This window comes from Sturnus vulgaris, chromosome 3 (genome assembly GCF_052056855.1).
Source record: "Sturnus vulgaris isolate bStuVul1 chromosome 3, bStuVul1.hap1, whole genome shotgun sequence".
Lineage (NCBI taxonomy): Eukaryota > Metazoa > Chordata > Aves > Passeriformes > Sturnidae > Sturnus > Sturnus vulgaris.
The window spans coordinates 38,719,278-38,741,637 of NC_142245.1; the positions used below are offsets into that span (position 1 = coordinate 38,719,278).

At 39.7% G+C, this 22,360-nt stretch overlaps 1 protein-coding gene across 1 annotated transcript in view; it reads right to left on the reverse strand.

Moving 5' to 3' along the window:
• Positions 1 to 3,717: 3,717 nt before the first annotated feature.
• Positions 3,718 to 22,360, reverse strand: part of PRKN (parkin RBR E3 ubiquitin protein ligase) — a 671,877-nt gene continuing 653,234 nt past the window's right edge. The window contains exons 10-12 of the mRNA XM_014875951.2: positions 19,867 to 19,953; positions 8,020 to 8,137; positions 3,718 to 4,988 (exon numbers count right to left, since the gene is read on the reverse strand). Coding sequence (XP_014731437.2) covers positions 4,879 to 4,988; positions 8,020 to 8,137; positions 19,867 to 19,953 — 315 coding nt within the window. The 3' untranslated portion in view covers positions 3,718 to 4,878. The remainder of the gene's footprint in view (positions 4,989 to 8,019; positions 8,138 to 19,866; positions 19,954 to 22,360) is intronic.

The following is a 22,360-nucleotide window of genomic DNA, read 5'->3' on the forward strand; positions in this document are numbered from 1 at the left end:
AACCTAGCTGTTAAGAGCTCCTGCAGCTCTCTGTCTCTGTGTAGGGTTACTCTCCATCAGCCATCACCATATGTCCTGTTTTCAGCTGGGATAATGGGATAATTTTTTTCCTAGTAACTGGTACAGTGCTTGTGTTTGGATTTAGTATGAGAATAATGTTGACAACACACTGATGTTTCAGTTGTTGCTAAAAAATGCTGAAGTCGAGGACTTTTCAGTTTCCCATGCTCCACTGGTGAGGAGGTGCACACGAAGCTGGGAGGGAGCATGGCCAGGACAGCTGACCTGGCCTGGCCAAAGGGATATCCCACACCACAGAAGGACATGCTCAGTATATAAACAAGGGGAGTCAGCTGAGAGGGGCTGATCACTACTCAGGGCAGGGCTGAGCATCAGTGGGTGGATAGTGACCAATTATATTGTGCAGCACTCGTTCCTCTTGGGTTTTATTCCTTTTTCTCTTTTGCTTATCTCCATTTTCCTTACTATGATTCCATGATGATGATAAAGATGATGATGATATTTTACTTTATTTCAATTATCAAACTGTTCTTATCTCAACTCTAAAAACGATTTTACCTTTCCCAGGTTCTCCTCCCCATCCCAGAGAGGGGCTGGGGAGGCACAGTGCACGAGCAGCTGCGTGGTGCTCAGCTTGCTGACTGGTTAAAGCATGACACCATACTCATCAAACACTGCATCAGACAAATTGGGTCAGCATGGGGTTAACCAATCTTCAGAGTTGATTTTATGCTTTTTGCTTCCAATCTTGCTGCAAGGGTTGCTTGCGGAGCTTCTCGCACATGATGGTTTACCTGTGTAATGGTTTGAGCAGCACAGTCAACATGAGGAACAGAACAGTTGCTGCTGTTACTCAAAGTGTGAGAAAGTTTGGCACAAAGGGCTGAATCTTCCCAGTCTTCCAGGACAGCAGAATCTCTTGGAATCTGGCCTCTCACCTCCAAGTGTCTCATGTTTCCCTGCACAAATACCAATTTCACTCCAGCTTACATCATCTACCACATCTGCAGGCAAAAACTACTACACTGGTTTGCAATAGAGATGGTACCTTACTATTCAGATGCAAACAGCATTTTGCTTTGCTTGTTGTTCTTTCAGAGCTTGACTCTTATTTCCCATCAGAGGCATAATGTTTCTTCTGGAGTGCTATTTACTGATTTTTTTCTTTAAAGTGTACCCTTTAAAATGAAATAATTTGGCTTATGTTTTGTGATGAGTTGACAGACATGTAAATGATATTTTAGTCAAAGTCACAGCTCTCGAAGTATTATTTACTTTAAACTTTAAGATATGCTTTTTCCCGAGGAACCCAAATTGCTATGTATTTTCTTCTTAATATACTTGGTATTTTGATTTCATTTCCAGTTAGAATTAAATATTAGAGATTTTTCATTGTAGTTATAGAGCTGAATTATTATATTGATAATTATTGTTTAATATTTAAGCATACATCCTGTACTTAATCCATTTAACATGCACTAAAGGATCCCAGATTGCAGTACCAAGAACAAGTCTGTAATTATTTTAATCTGAAAGATGAAGAAGGTTCAAGGTAAAGAGAATTCAATTAACAAAGCCAAACCTTGATGTGAAAAGGTAGAGACTTCTTGTTTTTTGCTTTATAGCTCCACAATAAATCACCTTCTTAGAACATACAGTTAAATGTCATTGTTTCCAGAGTGTATTGCTAGGAGAGAACATAAACCCACAAGCTTTTGAAAACATTTCATTTGCTTAAGCCCTCAGGTTTGTTACCTTCTTTCATGCTTGAGTCCTGTTTCTCTTCATTAACTCTCCACAGCTGCCCAGGACCACTTCCAGAGATGTGTGTGCCAATCCTGAGGAAGTGTTTGCCAAGGCTGGCTTCATGAATGCCAGCAAGCAGTTCCAGTGTTAAGAGTTTTTAAAAAAAGGAAGATTCCCCTCCTTATGCAGCAACTGAACCAAGAGTGTACAGGATTCACAGCACAGGTCCTGTACATCCTGTCAGGAGCTGTGCTTAGTCTGTGGCAGGAGTGTTGCCATCACACCTCTAGCCATGAGCAATTGTACTAAAAACTCAGCAGGATCCACCATGCACATGCACAACGAGCTTCAGAAGCCACTGAACCATTCAGAGATCTAAAGCTGAGTGAGGTGAATTTCACTCTGATATTTCAGAGCTGAAATAAGCGGAGTAGACTGAATAGACACTGAAAACTTGGATTGTTCTGTTCTGCTTCAAATTGCAAAATAAATTGGATTTTTTCAAGACATTTTAGATATTTAGATTTTTAAATGGCACTTTCCATGCAAAAAAATAGTTACCAGTGTAGGACATTTTAGGTTCAATTCACACATCTCTATAGGAATTCCAGCATTCTTATAGTATCAGCAGAGCATTAATCCTGAATTTTCATGCCCTTTAAATTGTGGAAACTATGAGAATCTTAAAGAGAAATCAGATTAACAGCCTGTACCATCCCCAAGTTTGTGCATGTATGCATGGAGACATATAGTATTAACACAGAGATGATCAGGATCTATTAAATTCAGCAGAATACACTTTTGTTTTTGGCAGAGTGCAAAATCTGGACTGTGTGACACAACCTTGAGTCAATGCTGGAACTCCTTTATTCTCCTTTCCTGCCCTTGCTTACATCTCAGACAAATGCTCATAATCCTGTTCTCTGACAAGTTCTTCCAAGAAAGAGGTGTTTCTATTCCAGCCTGATGACTCATGCCTGGCATACCCTTCCCAGCCCAGAAAGAAATATGGAGCTGTAGTCCATTGACTTCAATGGACCCTGGTCCAGGGGCATAAATCACATGTTTCTATCTAACAATTAAAGCATTAATGTGTTAGGTCAGGCTCTAACTCAGTGAAACTGCCTTATAGTGAATAACTTCTTCCTATATGAGAAAGACATTAAAAAAAAAAAAAAAGAGACTCAGACTTCTTTAATTCTGAATGTTTTTGAATATGAAATGTAGTGATCAACCCTTGTAACACATCATCAAAGTAAAATTAAGCATTGTTACTTTTCCCCGGCCTGTTGGAAATTAGCCATATAAATTATAAAATAGACCCAGATATAGGAAATCAAATAATGAGATAATCAGAGCTCATAGTAAAATACCTTTGTTAAGAGAAAATATTAAATGAGTTAAATCGAGGCATATAATTACACTCCTGCACTTCATTGTAGCTACTCCTGCATAAATTTTAGTTCAGCATTTCCAAACAGGAAAATTACCTTTAGGAAATGCCAATTGCCTTCTCATTGCCATTTATTTTCTTTCTCATTTTCTTAATTCTACCAGTTCACTCTCTAATTTTTGGTACCTCATGCCTTCGTTCTTTTGTTTCCTCACACCTTTAATGTCACTTCCAGTTTAGACAGATGAATATTCCACTGCTTTTAGCAATTAGACATTTCTTCTAGTGAGCCTGGGATTTTTTTTTATGCCTCAAGCTCCATACTCTGCACTGATATGAGGCACACCCATATTTCAGGACTCTACAGTCATGCCATACAAAATATTAGTTCAAACTTGATAAAAGAAGACCATGCATGTGGAATTTATTTTGTGCTAACATTATGTCTTGATCAAAGGGCTAGCCTCTCAGCTGGGAGTTTGAATCAGTCAAGACAATACATGACCCACCCAACATTTTTGTACTCACTTACTTTGTATTCAAATGAAAAAACGAAATAAAGTTTAAAATGTTGACCGCTTTATTTATTGTGCGTTATTTTTTTCCAGAACTAAATTGTGCATATCCTTACATGGTGTGTTGGATGTGGACATTGCCCATTTCATAAAATATCAATGTAAAGATCACAAACAGTAAAATTGTTCAGACTTGGAAATGCTATTAAACTTTACTTACTCTGTTAACATTTTAAAATGAAGCTGTGTCTCTGCCCCACATCATTAGAGCAATGAATATATTTTCAGAATCATACCCATATTGTCATTCAATTTAGAAGAATCATGATAGAGAAAAGCCCTGAGAAATCTCCTCCTGCCTCACTTTGCCACATCCAAAGCATCCCACAAGTACAAGAAAAACGAAGCCCTGTGAGTTTATCTTGCAGAGCACTTAATTGGATCCGGTCACCACTGCACCAGCAGCCATGGATAATGCTGAAACTGCATCCTTAGCAATCTTCCCATGGTAACACAGCCTCTAATGAGTAGGTCGGCTGGCTTTGTGTTGTATATCACAAATACACAAGTACGGCATAAAGCTGGGTGTTTCCATGAGAATTTCATTTGAAAGCAAAACCCCTGCAGAAAGCCTGCTAGGAAGAAACCCTGAGAAAATAAGAGCCACAGCCTTCCCTCTGGCAAAAATGCTGTTAAGAAATACTGCCTCAAAATCAAAAATTGTGCTGAGTGAGCAAAGAAGTGGTCAAAGAAAAAAAGAGAATGATGCAGGAAACATCTTCCACGCCCCTTGATGCTTGCACACTGAGACACACACACACATGCAGGCTGCTCTCTCTTGCAAGAATTATGGATTCCTGACTATAAATGTCAAGTAAGGTTCCTCACAGCAACCCTGCCAACTCTCCATGTTGACAGACTGCACAAGTTCAAAAAGTTGTAATTTACCCCTCTTTGTACCATGACGAGCAAGTCCATTAAAACAATTATTCTTTTTACTTACTGGATTTAAAAGCCTTGGCATAACTTCAATGTGATTTTGGTATGATTGCATATGCAATAAAGCAAAAAAACAACAAACTAGGCCAACTTCTGAACTCTCTGTCCCTAAAACCACTGGGATTTTTGTTTAAGCAAGTGGTTCAGAATTTTACCCTGATTAAAAACAAGCTTTAGCAGCAACACAGACTGGCCTCAGCACTGCTACTCAAACCAGTGATCTCCCATGCAGGTTCTGTTCCACTCCAGGCCACAGTTCCAGCACCACTCAAATCTGCACTGAGGGCGAGGACATTTCATGTGCATGCAGCCACCTGCAAAACAGCAACAGAACGGCTTTGGTAGTTGGAAAACACTTAGAGATGTTAATCAACAATTAAGAGCATCAAAATCAACTTTCTTAGACATTAATTTACCAACTAAGTAAATAATTTAATAAAGGAAAAGTAAAAACCTGAAGAATATTTCCCTGGGCTTTCTAAAACCTGCTACTCCTCTCTTATTGTGTTATTAAAGCACATTATTTGATGTGCTTTTCTAGGTAGGAGGAAATTAAAAAAGACTATGCTAGAGATAGAGAAAAGAGATTATAGTCTGTGACCTCTCAAAGCAGTCCTGAAGGTATCTCCTCAAGGTTACTCTATGCTAGTCCAGCTGTGAGCCAGAAGATAAACAATATTAAATTCTTTTTTGAATTTGGATTCAAAGATTTGCAAGATTCGCAAAGTTGGGGAATCAAGAGATAGAGACTTTGATGGCTGACTACTTTTTACACAAAAATGACATTAGTAATTTAAATTGATTTGACCTTTTTAGTATCTGAAACAGCCTTTTGATCACATCAATGTTTTTTGCATGTTGGGTTTCTTTCTTCTCCATACCATGACAGCAGCTTTAACTTCTCTGCTCACAACCTTGATCAAAAGTTTATTTTGTAATATACAAAACATTAACATTGTCAAAGGTCATTACAGAAATACCCTTCAAATTGAAATTATGTTGCTTACCACACAAAGAGAGCTCTTGTATAATTCAAACAGAGAGAAAAGCATGTGCTATGAAGAAATGCTGAAATGTCATCTTGGTTTGACTCCAAATGGTGATGGGAGGTACACGAAGTGTGTGTTCCCTACTGTATGAGCTGCTACTCTTACACCACGCTTTTAAAAATGCCACTCCAGAATGTTTCTCAGATGGCAAAAACAAACAAGAATTGGTTTGTTAAAATAGGTCTGTATGCTTCACCTGACAGAGAGAGAAAACCATTTGTGATAGCAAGGTCTATTTGTCAGTTTATATCTTTGTCTAAGAAATGCAATGTGACAGAAAGATTTTTATCTTATTTAAATGTAAACATACAAATGGCCAGCCTGCATGTTACGGTTTATGTAAAGTTTAGATCCAGTCCTCTCTTGCAGTTTGTATTAAGCCATCACTGGGTAAAACTCATCTCAGTCCCGGTGCAGGACCCAAACCCAATAGGTGTCTACTGTAAAACGTGTGCCCTCCCTGCTGAGCTACATAAACCATGTTATTCTCTGCTCCATGGCAGCTGAGACCAGCAGTGGACAGTGCCTCCAGCAATGGGACCTACAGCTCTGTGAGTACAGCAGCCCTCTGAGAGACATGGATGTGTGTTTAAATTCACTCAGATTGAGGACTGAGCTGTGGGAAAGTGCTTCTCTCTTTCGCTTCAGCTATTACAGGAAAGTTACTGGCATCCAGAAATATTCAACAATGCCTGTAGTTTACACGGGCTATCACAAAAAAGTTATTGGCATTGTCCCTGCCCCTTGTAAAAGACACTGTCCACAGAATATTTGGGGAAGGAAAGCAGAATTTTTCTCCCGTATGGAGTTAGTGTACTACTCCCAGATGAGGACTGCTGGCAGACCTCAGGATACAGTTGTCAGTCTCTTGACAGCAGCTGTACTTTGGCAGCTCTGAAATGCTTCTTTAAGTTTACAAATGGCAGACTGGAAGCTGGCATGTGCAGTACCCATGACCAAAGAGGAAGGCAAACACTGCACTTTTTAAGCTTCATGCTTTTATTTGCAAAATGACAAAATCACTGAGGTGGGAAGGTCCCTTAAGAGATCATCCAATTCAAAACCCTCCTCAAAGCAGGGCAACTAAAGTGGGGTGCTCAGAGTCTAAGAGAAAGTACCACTCCTTCAAGCCTAACCAGAAGGGGTTTTTGTTCGGCTGTGCACAAAATCTAGAATATAAATAGTCACCATTATAATTTTTCTATTTCTAATCAGATTAAAACTTCTGGTTTTTAGTCTGTTCTGCAAATCTGTGAATAATTTTTTGACCTAGCCCTCTGTTACCTCTCTTCTGCTGCCCACCTTGCTCTCTATGCTATGCCAAATCTTGTCTCACCTTCCCACTCTTCAATTCAGGCTTTCTTTCCTTCTGCTTCTTATGCTTGAAGGTGTCTCCCACTTTCCATCTGCCAACTGCCTTCTTTTCTTTCATCAAACCCCAGATTTCAGGATTTTGTCCTATTTCTTCCCCAGTAATATTTCTGCAGTGTCACTGCTCAAAGTGTTCTCCCCTTGCAGTTCATAGTGCCTTATTTGGCGTTTTCAGCGTCCCAGGTGAATGCCACAAAACTGGGAAGCATCCTCTAAATATTTGTATAATGTTTAGGCAATCATGTTAATATATTTTTATTAATTAACATAAATACAATTAAGTCTTGGAACAGTATTAACCTATAAAGTACAGTCTATTTACCATTCCTGTTCTTCATTCTAAACATCCCAGTGCCAGCAGATTAGTTTTTTCCTACATGGTAAGCACTGATTAATGCAAATTGTTTGTCAGGACTCATGTTGCTTCCTCCAACTTGCTCTTCTATCATGGGCATGTGGCTGGGCTGGGATTAATCTCACTCAAATTCAGCAATATACTGTGTAGACATCTACAGCAGGATTCTTCACACTCCACTTTTAGGTGATTATCTGGCCTACATATGTTCTGCTTCATCATGAGATGAGTTTTACCCTACAAATGTCTGTTTTTCCCAGTGGCAATGGAAAGTCTCGATAACTAGCTGGATATCCAGTCATATGAATGCTACATCCAATGCCCCATTTCCCCCATTTAAAAAATAGGTGGACGTTTTGTTAGGCTTAATTAGTGGTTTTAGAACTAAGTGATTTAGAGTTAGTGTTTTCAAGACAATTTAGGTAAGGTGACACAGGGAAGTATTCAAGCATTTTGTGCTCTCCTGCTCTTGGAATAATATTATGCATATGTAGACCTGCACATTCATATGTTTATATTGTAAAATGAATTTTAAGAGACAGGTAAGTACAAGATGTCTAATAAACTTACCGTTTTTTTCGACTGGAATATTGCAGTTGGGGCATGGCTTGGTTGTCTTCTTGATTGTTTCTCTAGATGCTTCTTCCCATCGAGCGTGCATGGCTGCCTGTTCATCAACGGCATACCCCTGCAAAGAGAGAGAAAGGGGCACCCACTGGGGCATCAAGCCGTGCTGCAAATGCACAAGGACAGGTAAAGCAAGTGGGAAGGTGAAGGAGGAGTCAGGTGAATCTGGCTGACAGCATCACAGGTTAGACACCACAGGTTTGATTCTGCTTCAGAGATTAAAGCCCTTGCAAGAAAAGCAAAAACACCAAGGAAGTGCAACATTTGGTAATGCGGGATGGGGGGGTGCCTGGAAGGAAATAATTTTTCATAATGAAAATACTGTTTGTATTGATACTCTGTTGTATCTGAGGTCTGAGTTGCATTCCAATGTAACTCTACACAAATATAACAGGCACAAAGAATAAACATTAAAATTTTGGGAAAAAAGGAAAAAAACCTCACTCTTGAGCAATGAAAGCTCCCCAGATAGAATGACACAGAAGGAAAATGTCATCATGAAGTGTATAAAAGGGACTCCTGTGTTTGTCCTATTTATGACTGGGACAAAATTACATAATCTACACAAGTGGCCTATTTGGCTTTTTCCTACCTAAAATGATAGTACAAGGACAAAAGAGATGGCAGTGCCTTGGGTCATTTCCATCACACAAGGCTGGCAAGTATGTGAATAGCTCCTGTAAACAATGCATGTAGGTTCCAACCTTGAAGCTTTGCTCTCTCCAGTCATAATATGGTTTTATTCAAGCATATGGGAAAATGATGAACTTAAACAAAACTATTTAATTTATAACAATTCCTGTAACTTCTTAGTGTATACCTCCTAAATACTTATAGGCTTTTATGTGGATAGACTTTCATATTTATTGATACAGATAATTTTTAAAATATTTATTTCTAATATGACAGAAAAGGAAATTGGCCCAACTTTAAATAATAAGACAAAGCCATAACTCCACTTTAATTCTGGTCATCTATTATTGATAAAATATATAAGTTGTGTCAGCTAGTGGTGCCTCAATTTTAGTTCTTGGCTGAAATGACCTGAGTTAAAATGGAGTAACAAAGACCAGCATCTACAGAAATTTATTTCCAGCCCATCTAGTGGCCATTTCAATATACATTTAAGGAAAACCAAACCAAAATACAAAACAACAAAAAAACCCCCACTGTCTTCTTTTATTCAAGAAACACCAATAATATGTTTGTCATTATTTATTTTACAACCTACATCAGTCTCCTCAGTCTGTGAATGGCTTTTGTTGCTCCTCACTTAATATTCTCCCATTTGCTTTTCTTTTTGATGTAGAGGTGACAAAAGCGAATGAAACCTCCTTCTCTGTATCCTAGAAATGACTTTTACTTTTATCTCTGTGCTTGTGGAGAGAGAACTCGGCCCTGCACCCTGCTGGATTATTCAGCAATTCGGCAGAAAGATGACCTCTATACAACAGCACATCAGTAAGTTCTGGGAAATAGAAAAAGCTGCTCAGGCTAATAGCAAAGAACATAATCTAGTATCGATTTTTCAACACCTACATCCTTAAGGAAGGATGACTTTTGTAAGCAGTCTGAGGTAGCTCAGAGAGGCAGAGCAGGAGAGTGGGGAACACTTGACCTGGGCCTCAGTTTTCTCTGTGACAGAAATAAGATGATATCTCATTTTAATGGGAACTCATTGCTTAACATGCATACAGATGAAAATCACTACAGCAGTGACAAAGCATTGCTATTCTTTCCAGAAGCACTACCAGAAGTATTTAAAATTTTTGTAATCAGTCCGGAAGAGCTTCACAATGGCTCTATTTTCTCAAATAGTCCAAATCCAATGTTTTAATACTTGCAAATATACTTTTTTCTCCATCTTCATGTCTTTGTTGTGACCTAATAGCAAAAGACACTGAGGCAAACTTTCACATACCAAATTGCTAACTTTATTTATATGTTTGTATTATTTATTTGATCTTAGTTCTGAAAACAAAATTGGGAGACCTTAGGAGTAACTAAAAGAAACATCTTCTAGCCACAAAAATGCAGTTCACCAAGAACAAATTGTTGAAAATAGCAGTGAATTATTATTTTAGTATTTTCCATTGCAAAAATTCTAGCATGAACTAGATGCAGCAGCATGATTTTTCAGCCCATTAGAGCTGAAACATCCCTCCTATGCCCACTATTGCTGAATGCTAAATTAAAAACTTCCTGCTGCATGAACCAAATGCAGAGATATGATGCAGTAATGGAGTCCCTCTGATTCAGTGAAGAAATTATACCATCTAGATCTATAAGCCTTCAGGGCTCATATCCTTTATTTAGTGGTTCACATCCAGTGATGGCAAGCACACATATATTTATCTGCATTTTTTTGTCAAACAGTAAAGAAAAGGTGTATGGCAATTCTTCATTACCGGTGTCTATTTAAATCATGTTCTTACATCCTAAACTAGCAATTCTATTCTCCTTGCCAATGTCCTAGGTCTGTCAAGCAGAGGGGTCTCTAACTTTGCTTGTTCTGCCTGGTCTTGGATGGGAAGTTCAGAGATGCTCCAGGTGTGCATCACACATCAGCTGGCTGAGGACAGGAGATTTTGATCACTTCTGATGCTCACTCAACACAATATGCTCTGGTTCCCCAGTTAGTATGGAACATTTGTCCCAGCACTATGGAAAAACTACTAGATTTCATCCATTCCACTTTATGAATAATTTTTTTTATTCTCAACTGTGCTGCATACTTTGACCAGGAATGAATACCCATAAATACCAACAAGCTACAGAAAGAGCTGTTGTAAGCACTATTCAATATCCTCCCTGCATTATTCCCTTAAGGAGACAAGAGGGAAAGTTTGTCTTATTATCTCTGGGTCACACTGAAGGACATGGATTTACTTCTGTTTCTATGCTGAGTCTTTTGGAAAAACTAACAGGGATAAAGAGACCACAGAGACTGCTGAGGACTGTACAACAATACAAAAACATGTACATGGAATGCTTTCTTTGCAGTTAATCAATATCATGCAATACTGGAAAGAGATCTACAGGGACAGAAAGCATCTTGAAATAGAAATAAAGTGTCCTTCTTAGAGCAGCATCTTGTTTAGGTGATAGAGTACACATCGACCTGTCAACAGAACTGCATCAAAACAAATGAAGAATGTGCTCACAGACAGCAACTAAGCAGTACCATCTAGATTAAAAATATTCTTGTTCAAAATAATGGAAGTCTTAGATATAAGATATATAGATATAGATGTATTATATATATATATATAGATAGATATCTGATGTTGAATTTTGACACCCACTGAATGATATACTGCCTTATGTTAGCACGCTTCTTTTATGAGCATGCTTATTTTGCCTGGTATAGACAACATATGAAAACTGAAGACCTTTAATTCACAATAGAATATGCAACTGTTAACTTTCTCTGTGCTTTGCTTTAAGTGGAATTGTAATTTCTGCATTCCTGCTTGTTTGCCCTTAGTGCTTCATCTCTCCCCAATAAGCCAAAAAACCTAGTCAAGCATAACTTTTAAAAAATGTATCCTAGTGAAGCTATCTTTAAATCTGAAATACATTTGCTTTTGATCAGAAATGCTTAGTTTTAAGAGTCTTTTACTTGCCAAAATAAGCTTTTTATTTACTGTAATAGAAATACGTAAAATTATTTCACTTTATGTGAAATAAGAATTTTAAAAAGGTTTAGATGTCTCAAAACAGGAAGCATTACTCATTTTCTAACAAGAATATGAGAAAAGCTATGTAGACTTGAAAGCATTTGAAAGGAAGTCAAAGGATAATTCATTGTGCCCGAGCAATGTTCATCCCACCATAATATTTAGGTTAACACAGCCCACTAGAGCTAGAGCTCTAAGCAAAAGCAGCCTCAGCTACTGAAGCCTGTTCTACAATGGCTGGTGACAGTCCAACTTAAATTTATTTCTTCTTGGCTTCCACAGGGCTGTTTTATGAACATGATCACATGAATTAACATACTGTCATGTTTATTGGTGTCCTTTACTGCAGGGGGTAAAAATAGCAGATGTCTAGGGCACTAGATCGGCTAGAAGGTTTTGGAAGAAAATGGATTATTTGAGCCACTTAAGAGTCAAAATCTCACAAAAAAAGATGTGCATAGCTATGGGAATATTGCTGTATTTTAGAGACAGATTTAGGCTAATCAAAATGCTAAAATGTGGCTATGGATAAGGAGTAGAAAAGAAACTAATTCTATGAGAATGTTTCATACACAGGAAAAATAGAGGTGCCAGTACTACAATGATCTGGTTAAATCCAGCAGCTTTGTGTGAGCCAATTTGTCTAGTGTGGCTAGGGACTCCTGACATAAAATGAAAGAGCTGCTTTGTGATGACAGCAACTAGTTAAAATCAAATTGATATACACAGGGTATTACACTAGATACATGATGAAAGAGTGCTCTGGTTGGGTGACACTGCACATCAAGGTTCTCACTCTGTGTGTTGCAGCCATTCATATAATGAATTAAATTCAGGTAGATGGTGAATATTGAATTTGCACTGCTCTAAAGCAGAAAATCTAATCTAATACAGGTTATTCTTATATAACTGTTTTCCATGAGTGGAATAAAGAACGTGCCTTCTCTTATAAGTGGCAGCACAGCTGAAAATGACTGTCAGCTTAAGCTCATAAACAAAAGAAGTCTGTCATATCTTTTTTACTTTACTGCTGCCCAAAATAGGAAAGCTAAAATTCTCTCTATACAATTATCACCTCTTTTTCATTAGACGGGAAGTTAAGACCTATTCTCAGATTTCCTCTGGTGCATCTTTATTTATAACACAGAGATTAATTTTACAGGACATTTTCCGGTTATAGTTATTTTTCTTGCTCCTTTAATTAGGCACCTGTAGGTTGAAATGTCCCAAGCTTGACATTGTGAGTATACCAAATACTAAAACCCTGAGCCTCAGTTTCTTTTTCAGTTATTTAAGATATTTTAGAAATCAAGCTAGGTGTGCCATTTCTTGTACAACCATGTTTTATTTAACTTTTAAAATTTACCTGAAGGGATAAAAAAAAAAAAAACAACAATGGCCTAATAATAGAAATGTTCCACATTTCACACTATGACTCAGATAAGATACTATGTATGACGAACCTTTTCAGTAGCTTTTCCTTTCCTAAAATGCAGGGAAACAATTAATGTTTTTTGTGGTTAGCATTTACTATTTATCATTCAGACTATCATTAGCTGCTTAGAGACCAGGCTTCACAACCCTACGTACTTGCTGGAAATGGGAGGTTAGCAGCTGTCGTTCCACGATGGAAAAGGAAGCCTGGCAGGCAATGCCTGGACATTTCATACCCCCTACTGTCAACTCTGAGACCTGCACACAGGAGGCAGTGAGAGGAAAAGATGGGCTGGAGGCTCACCTGCAGCCCAAGTGAGCTGGGAGCTTTTCCAGGAGCTACATTCAGCAGGATGCCAGGTGATGTGACAGGCTTTCCTGGATGCGTGTGCGCGAGCGCATGGATGTGCAAACTTTAAGTTGCACTTGTGCAGCAAAAAACAGGCCTGGGAAGTGATCCAATGGGTCTGCTTTGAGCCAATCCTTTGCCTGAGACATCATGCCTGAGTCAGGTTTGAGCCCAGAAACTCTGGTTAGAGTGCAGGCAGGGCCCTGGAAGTGTATACTGATGAAGAGGATCAGGTTTGCCCTGACTCAGCTGAGGCACTGATTGCTCTGCTTTTGGTTAGCTCTGATGGGTTCCTGTCAGCCCAGGAATCCATGCTGGATAAATTTTATACTGCCAGCTGCAGAACAGCAAAGCTATTACCTGGATCCTACATTAGCTATTTGAGGACTGTGAGGGCTGAGTTCCAGACAAGGAAAAGCTGAGGATTGATTTGAAGGCGGTGGGTCTGGGAAGGGCTTTGGGATTTGGGTGACAAAGGCCTCCAGCTTAGGGCTGCAGCCAGGACAGGCAGTGTCCCACAGCTTAAAAGCAGAGTTGAAGTCAAGTTTTACAGCACTAACTATAAATTTACACTGGAAGAGACTGTAGATGAAGGTTTAGAACATGTATCTTTATGCCTCAATAAAAATAATGTTGCTGTTTCTTGTAAGAGACCACAGCCTTTGTGCCAAGCCAGCACCATGAGCCTCAGGACCCATCAGGCTTTATCTGAACTTGTCTTGGCATACCTAGAGATTTGGTTTAGCCTGTGACAGCAATTATTTAATGACCCGATGACTATTACCCTGTTCTGCTTTTGTACACTTTTTGTTTCATTGCATGGTTTAACAGTTCCATGTATTTTTGTAACTAACGGGCAGGAATGACCATTAGAGGTACTATACTGTCTCTGACCCTACAATAAAATGCTACACAGAGGAATCACGGCATGGGATGATAGAAGAGGCCTTGAAAGCAGAGGCACAGGATGATATGTGAGGCCCCAGAGTTATAAACCACACTCAAGGGGTCAATTCCCCAAATACAGCCTTGAAGGATGGGCAAAAACAGTCTTGAGGACAACAAAGAGAACAAAGGCATAACCAGCTTGGGTAAAACACACCAACACTGGCTTGTGCATCAAAGGAGGAGTCTGGTAACAAACACATAAGACTGACTCCAAGCAGACTATACAATAAGAAGGAAAAAAAATCGTTTAATATCAACATCATGTTCGTTCTGGTAAAGGATTCACTGTACCAGCCTATGCCAGACTGTAGTTATTGAGCCTAGAACCCGGAGAAGCAGTGGAAGGTTAAAAATAACACTGGGGAAATGAGCGTTATCAGAAAGTTTGCATATCCTTTATTTTAACTATGAACTGTAAGTCCTACTGTTATTGTAAATGGGCTAAAAATACTTCATTGATTAGCTAAGACTTTGATAAAACTAGCAATACCTTTTTTTACTTTGCATATACAGTGAGCATGGTCTGAAATGAAAACCTTTAGCAGGCAATGAGATTTTCAAGGTAAAAAAATGGCAGAAATTTACACCAGCTAGTCTGTGACCTGTGTGCAAGAAATGGGTAAGAATTTTTAGCTGCACCAGCAGCTAAAGATGAATATTTAGAGAGGGATTTTACTGGATTGCATGGATTGCTGGGCCAGACATGCTAGAACAGACGCCTTCTCTGACTAGCTGGAATTAAGGCTTGGACTAAGACCAGGTATGTTCTGACAAGACTTTGGTAGGACAAGATAATCAGCAGATTCTTGGAGAAGGTGTCCACAGAACCAAATCTAAACCATACTTTTTAATTTCATCCAGATTGTGTTACCTTTTTCCCCCTCAAACACTTATGACTCAGTGCCCCATATTCTACTCACTTATTTACACAGGCACCACTTTTACATCAGTGTCATTGCTGTTACAGTTTATTTTGCCAGTGTCTCAGCAACATACCCAAGACCAAAACCATCCTGGAAGCTACTCTGAAAAAGTTCAAATCTAATATGTGGCCACATTTTATTGTCCAGTTGCTAGTGAGCAAGAAGGTGCATTACTTATTCTTGTAAAAGGAAAACCATTTAGAAAGCTAGGAAAGCTAGGCTAATTTTAAGATGAGACTTAGAGAGGAAGCTGGTTTATGGCTAGATTCCCCATCAGCACAGACTGTCTATGTGTGAGGTTAAAAGAAGCCAGGAAGCTTGGCTTTGTGGTGTACATAGCTGGGACTATGTGGTTATTTCTAAACTTAAATCTGGTTGGAGTCACCTTTACCGTGTCATTGATTCCATCTTGCACACTGTGCCTTTTAATTCATCAAATATTATTTCTTCTCTCATCCCAAAGTTCAAATGGCTCCAGGAGGCTGCAATGGTTTTAAAACAAAGCTTCTCAACTGATATTGCCACAGATAAATTTTATTTTCCCTGAAATAATCTAATTTACACATTAAGATGGGAAATAATCAGTCCTGCACCAGTAAGTAAATGTTTAAGATAAGCTTTCAATGGCCTATCTGGGCTAAAAGTAGATATTTCAGCAGAAGGAGAACATTTTATCCTTCCCAATGGGCTGTGCAATATCTGTGCACAGCTCTGAAAGGTCATGATACACCAGTAGTTACAGCTGGGCTGCTCTCTGCATGCTTGCTGCTGAGTTTGCCTTTTCCACCCCAAACAGCAAGTAATGCCATTTAGCTCCCCTGAAGCTTCCAACTCCTTTATTTGGAAAAGGCTTTCAGGGATCCACATGTGGCACCTGCTGTATCCCTCTTATGTCCTGCAGTCATGGTCGCCCTCTTCTTTCTTCCTCCAATTTACCCCATTCCCCCTTCCATCCTTCCCTACCCTCCTTCACTGTCCCACCAGTCCCACCACTGTCCCCTCTCTTCACCTCAGGCTTCCTCTTCCCTCCTTTTGACATCTGCCCAAGCACAGCCCCGTTTCTCCACCACCATCTATGTTTCCTGGACCCTCATAGCTGTGCCATGTCATTTCACATCTCTCTTTCTTTTCCTCTTTCTGGAGCTTCCACTCCACCCGACAGGTTACAGTCACTCCAGCGAGCTCTTGGCTTTCATGGACATTCAAATTCCTCTATATCAGGTTCTGTCTCTCCTTCTGTCTCTCTTTCTCCAAGTCTTCCCAAATTGGTGCCAGGCTCTGAGGGTACCACCAGACCTGCTCTCCCAATCCCTGCTAATCCCTGCATCCTGGTCATGGCTCAGGAGCCCATGTCACTGCCTGGTGACACTGCAGCAGGGCCTGTCTCCAGCTCCCCACATCCCTGTCCTGCCCAGTCGTAGCCACCTATGGACCCACCTTCCACCACACTGGCTCATCCCTGTCCTCAGGCCCTGCCCTGGCACATGGAAAGTCCCCAGGAAGCAGACACACCTTAGGAGAGCTTAGGAGTGCCACCACAGCTCTTCCTGCTCTCTGTGCTGCCATCAACTATGGTCACCCAGTTCCTCTACAACAACTCTCCTTTCTGGTTTTTCTTTCACCTCTTTTACACTCCTCATGCTCCACCATGTCCACCTCTGTCACGCTGACTTAGGCCTGAACCTGCCCACAGTGCTTCCTATTGTTGAACATCAGAGACCTGCAAGCATTTGCAGAAATGTGAAGGCAAGAGAAGCTGCTTTCACTACTACAGCCACTGCAGGCTAAAAGCAAACCCTGCATTTTCATTACTGGAAGTATTTCCCTGAAACTGATTGTGCATCCTGCACCTGCCCTGGAGAGGAACATTTTAGTGGCAGTGTGTTTTTTTGATCCTTAAATTTGACTGGCAGAACTTGTGGCAATAAGATGTCTTGATAAAATAAATTATAGGGGAAGGATCCAGACAGGAGTCAAATTGCATGAGCTAGAGAGAACCCTGGAAGTGTATTATTCCTACCTTGAAACAGACCATGGGCAAAGATAAAACAAACCTTCTCACTACTCACTACAATCACAGCAAGTCAGGTCTGACACACAGACCTATGCACCTGGCAGGTGATGCCAAGTGGAACAGACATCCTGAAAGCACGGTGGGTAAACCTTTACACTCATTTCAGAGAGAGATGGGAGCTGTCCCACGGGCCCTGCTCTCCATGCATGCCCCCCGGATGGTTTGTGGTACCCTGTGTGCAGGCGGCTCTGCAGTGATGCTGGGCAGGTGAAACCAGCATCTCACCAGCGCCCGTGCTCGCCCTGCTGCTGCTGCCGCTCGGTTTGCTCAGGAAAAGGAGGGAAAACATTCCTTCAGTGGCACAGCACCGCCTCGTGGGGACGTGCAATTAGTGCAGTTCTCAGTTTTTTAGGGGAAGAGAAGGAGGACCTGAGTCTATTAACTTCAGCTTAGACTGGAGTCTCAGTGAATTCTGCATAGTCTGTGGTCTTGTCTATGCAGCGACCCGATGTGTATAGGTGCAAGAGTTCTTCTGGCACTATCATTTAGCTATTCTGGAACAGTTCTTTGAGAGTACAGGGAATTTTTCAGGAGCAGCAAGAACATTCACATGACACTATAGCTGTAACAGTAGTCAACGTTGCTAAGTTAGCAGGTCTAATTCGGTGCAATTCATGTGCTGTGAAATTGAATCAGATGGGTGAAGTGCTCCCATTGTTATATGGAAAAGCTAAGGCAATATTCAAATATTTAAAATAAAGGACTTCTTCCTGTGGTATTCTGATGCTTCCTAGCATACCTTTATCTCTGCCTTGGAAGATAAAAATTACATGAACTCTAGCTTTCACAGAGCCAACATTGTTGAACTCACTTTTAACATGCCATGACAACTTTCAGTACTCTAGGCAAAACTCTAAGCATAAATAACTTAATGAATACAGAGCTCTCTGTTCATGTTGAGATGTATTCAAATTCTAGCTCAGTTTAATTCAAGGAAGACATTGAGCCTTGGTCTCCTGCTTTACTAGGCTGTTGGATGCTTTAAGCATATCTCAATGTCTCTGTTGAAGTTGTTTTTTTAAAATATAAATGTGAATGGGAAGACTGCAAATAAAATTAAACTGTTCTTCATAGAGGGCAGCTAAGTGCAAATCTCCTTATTGCATATACATATGGCTTCAAAAATGGGTTGCACAAATTCATGGAAAAAAATTGCCGATAGCTACTAAACATAAAATACCACATGTGCATCACAAATCATTAGAGGCTGGGAAAGTAGATGGATTTTGGGTCTGATACAATACACATGTTCCAGGTCAACCGACTGACTACGGGGATACAGGCTGTTTTATTCTGTCTCAACTAGTGCTTATTCCTTTTATAAATTAGAAGAGCTTCACTGAGAAAGGTTAAAGAGAAGAATCTCTACACAGGTCATGACCTAGTGCAAGGTCTGCAAAGTATGGCATATGAACCATCTCTAGGTAGCCCATGGCAAAGATTCCCAGTACAATTTCAGCTCCCTGCCAGTCTCTGTGTTCAGTGAGTCCCCAAAAGCCAGCCTCGGGCAGGGCCTGCCTGCAGGCAGTTACAGGAGCTTGGCATGCTTCCCTGAGAGCTGGCTGGATGCAAGCCCTCATCAGCACCTGCCCACAAACCTTTATCTGCCACACTGGACTATGTGCAGGCTCAGATTTTGAGTTTCCTCTTAGCACCAAACCTGCCAGATATCTGAGCACCAGTTTTCTGCTTCCTAGTAGTACAGCCTGGGCATCAAGCTGTGAGATATTTAAGGGGCTATGTTTCCTGTTCTTTCTTCTTTCTCTCTCTTGCTCTCTTTTCAAGTTGGAAAGACTATGGTTTACATGATTTATTTATTTCAAGGAAAACTTGAATCTCAAACAAAGAGAAATGTCAGGAGAGAAAAACTACTTCGTGTCCAGGTCTATAGCTACAAAATTATAGAGCAGCCTAGAATAATTATCATCTAACAGCTTGCAGCCTAGACAATCTATTTTTTATTTCTGTAAGTCAAAACATAAATTACCAATAGTATTTTCTGCATAGGGTGTATAAAAGTCCTGTTATTCGGCTCAATCCCACATGATTTCCTGACTGGCACACTGAAAATAAACTGAAAGGCAGCAAGACTATACAAAGCCTTTCAAAAGTGTTCACATTGAATAGAGACAACTCTAGAAGCCCACTGGGAAGGCCTTTTCTTTATCACTGATGGCAAAGCCCTGTGTGTTCCTGACAGAACTCAGCTACTCTATCAATCAGAGACTGAAATCTGCTGCAAAGCCAATTCGGCAACTCCAACGGCTGGAGTAATTCAGCACGAATGCAATTGCTTTTACTTAGGATTATAATTAGGACCCATTTGACAAATGTCACTCTGGCTGGGCCAGGGATAGAGATAAGGAGTTGTGAGATCCATACCTTCTGGGCCATGGCTCCCTGTGGGCTGAGGAGAGAGTTGCATTCCCCTTCATGGAATTCTTCTTTACATTCACGACAAAACACGGACTGGAAAACAAACCAAAGCATGCCAGTCAGAAAAACACATTAGGGACATAGACAGCAGGTTACAATCATGAAGAGTCATACAACAGATGATCCCTTGCCCTTCTCTTCCCATTAAATTCCCAAAATCCTCCTAACTGTGCATCTTATTATACACTCTGATCATTAACACAACAATTTTGCTGTTATTATTGTAGATTTAATCGGTGAAGTAATGTAAATGCCATTATTAAAAATGAGATTTTGCAACATGGTTCATTTAGAGATGTAAAGTCATACTAGATAGTTCTGGGTGTGCTTTTCCTGCTGTGAAATCTATTTATAGAGGAAGGATGATGGCTGAAAAAAAGCTGTTCTGGCGTACAGTGTTTGCTAATGGAAATAGTCTATTCATAGTTCTGAATCAAATGTCTTCTCTATAGAAAACTATTGCTGACTTTGCTAGGGGATGACCACTTTATAAAAGGCCATATGAAATACCATTTTCTAGGAAATTATATCCTTTCCACAGACCTTTATAGGATGGTTTAAAAAATCCATAGAAAGAACACAATGATAGGATACTTAACACAGGGTTTAGGGACCTACCTTTAGACCTTTACTGCATTTCTAGCAGTTGTTCTGCTTTTATCCTCCTTAAATAGCATGTTCTTTACATAAGAAAAGTAATGTTCTTCATTGAAAATGTCTTTTGCAGATAAGTGAAACAATTGTCCCTAGCTCAGTCTGACTGCCTCTGCCACCTAAAGTGGTTCATATGTATCAGGTTTGATGCCTTTTTTTAAACTCTAAAATGAAGATATCTGACTTGACATATGTCAAAATCTTTGACCCATCAATGCTGAATTAAATTCTGTGTCCTTGCAGGTAAGGGGAAAAGTCAATAATGTAGAACGGGCCTCTCTTATGCTGTTTAAAAGCTATGCTGTCTTGATGCAACTCCAGACTCTTAAAGATCTCTCAGTGGTAAGCCATTCTGACTGGCATTATAAGCAAGACTAATAAAACAGCCTTGATTTAGATACAGAGCTGCATTCACATGTAATGAATAAAGGATATCAGGACATGACACTAGAACGTTTGTCTGCCAGTAATTTCAGCTTTTGTATTTTCATTTTGGACTCTTTCAAGCTGTATTTTCACTTTTCCAAGAAGCACTGAAAATCATACTTTATTGTCATGCTAAAGAAACTGCCCTTTATGAAAAGACGCATTGTGCAAGTCCAGAAGGATTGATTCTGTTATTCAGAAAGTCAAGGAAATTTGGAGCAGTGGAGTGCAGGGAGTGTTCTAACTTCAGAGATATCAAACCTAATCACTTGTTTGCTTTCGTGTCACTTCTCCCTATATTTTGTCAATGATCTAAAATGTTTTGCTTTACTTCAGCCGACACTGATTTGTTAATTCAGTCGTGGTTGTTAGCAAGCAGCTTCACAATGGAGGCACTTTTTTGTGGGGTATGCTGTATGGGAGGCTGCACTGTTGTAATAGAGCATCATTTAAATACAACAACGATTTGCAGTGCATTAGTGATCAGAAGTTTTGGGTGTATTAAGCTCTGCTCAAACATGCAGAGAGAGGTACTTTCACTTTCCATCTGCATACCTAAGATCTTAAAGACTTGTTATCCCTTAATATTTAAGGTTATGTCCAAGTTTAATTGAATTTCCTACTGTGTATCCTACTCTCTTTTTCCTTTGTGACTATTTCCTTATGAGCACATCTGACTGACACTGTTTATCTGACAGTGCTTTGTACACACTTGCTTTATCACTGCCTTATCTCACAATGCCTCAGCTGGCTTTCCTTACTCCAATCTCTCTTTTCCTATGCAAGCACAATGTTAAACCTTTCATAACATTGTAAAGGGAGAAATAATGAAGAAAGAGAAGAAAAACAACCAGGGCATATATTTTGCAGAGACATTCTGGCTGGCTAGTTTATGTGGCATTGGTGTTTATTACAATAATAAAATTCATAAGCTCCTGCAGTACTATTTAAGATGTGAAATGCATTTTCTCATTATAAAGGCCATATTTTATACTTGCCTTTGAAATAAATGATCTTCAGTACCAATGTTACCAATGTTTTCCCCACAGGCCTATTGGAAACATTCATGAGTGTATAACTGGCCCTTTCACTAACAACTGTATATCCTGCAAGTAAATCTGTAAGTGGGCCTGCCACATCCTTGTAATGAAACAAAGCCTGATTTTTTTTGTGAGACAGGATACTCTTTTCACATCTTATTAGATAATGGATGAGATATAGAATCAGTTCTGTGGCAAAGAAACACCCTGGAGGCTGATCGGTGTGTCAGAATAAATAGGCATCTCCCAACAGAAATGCATTAAGCACTCCCTTTTTATGGCAAAGCATGCATCATAAAGAAAAGGCATGTCACTTACAA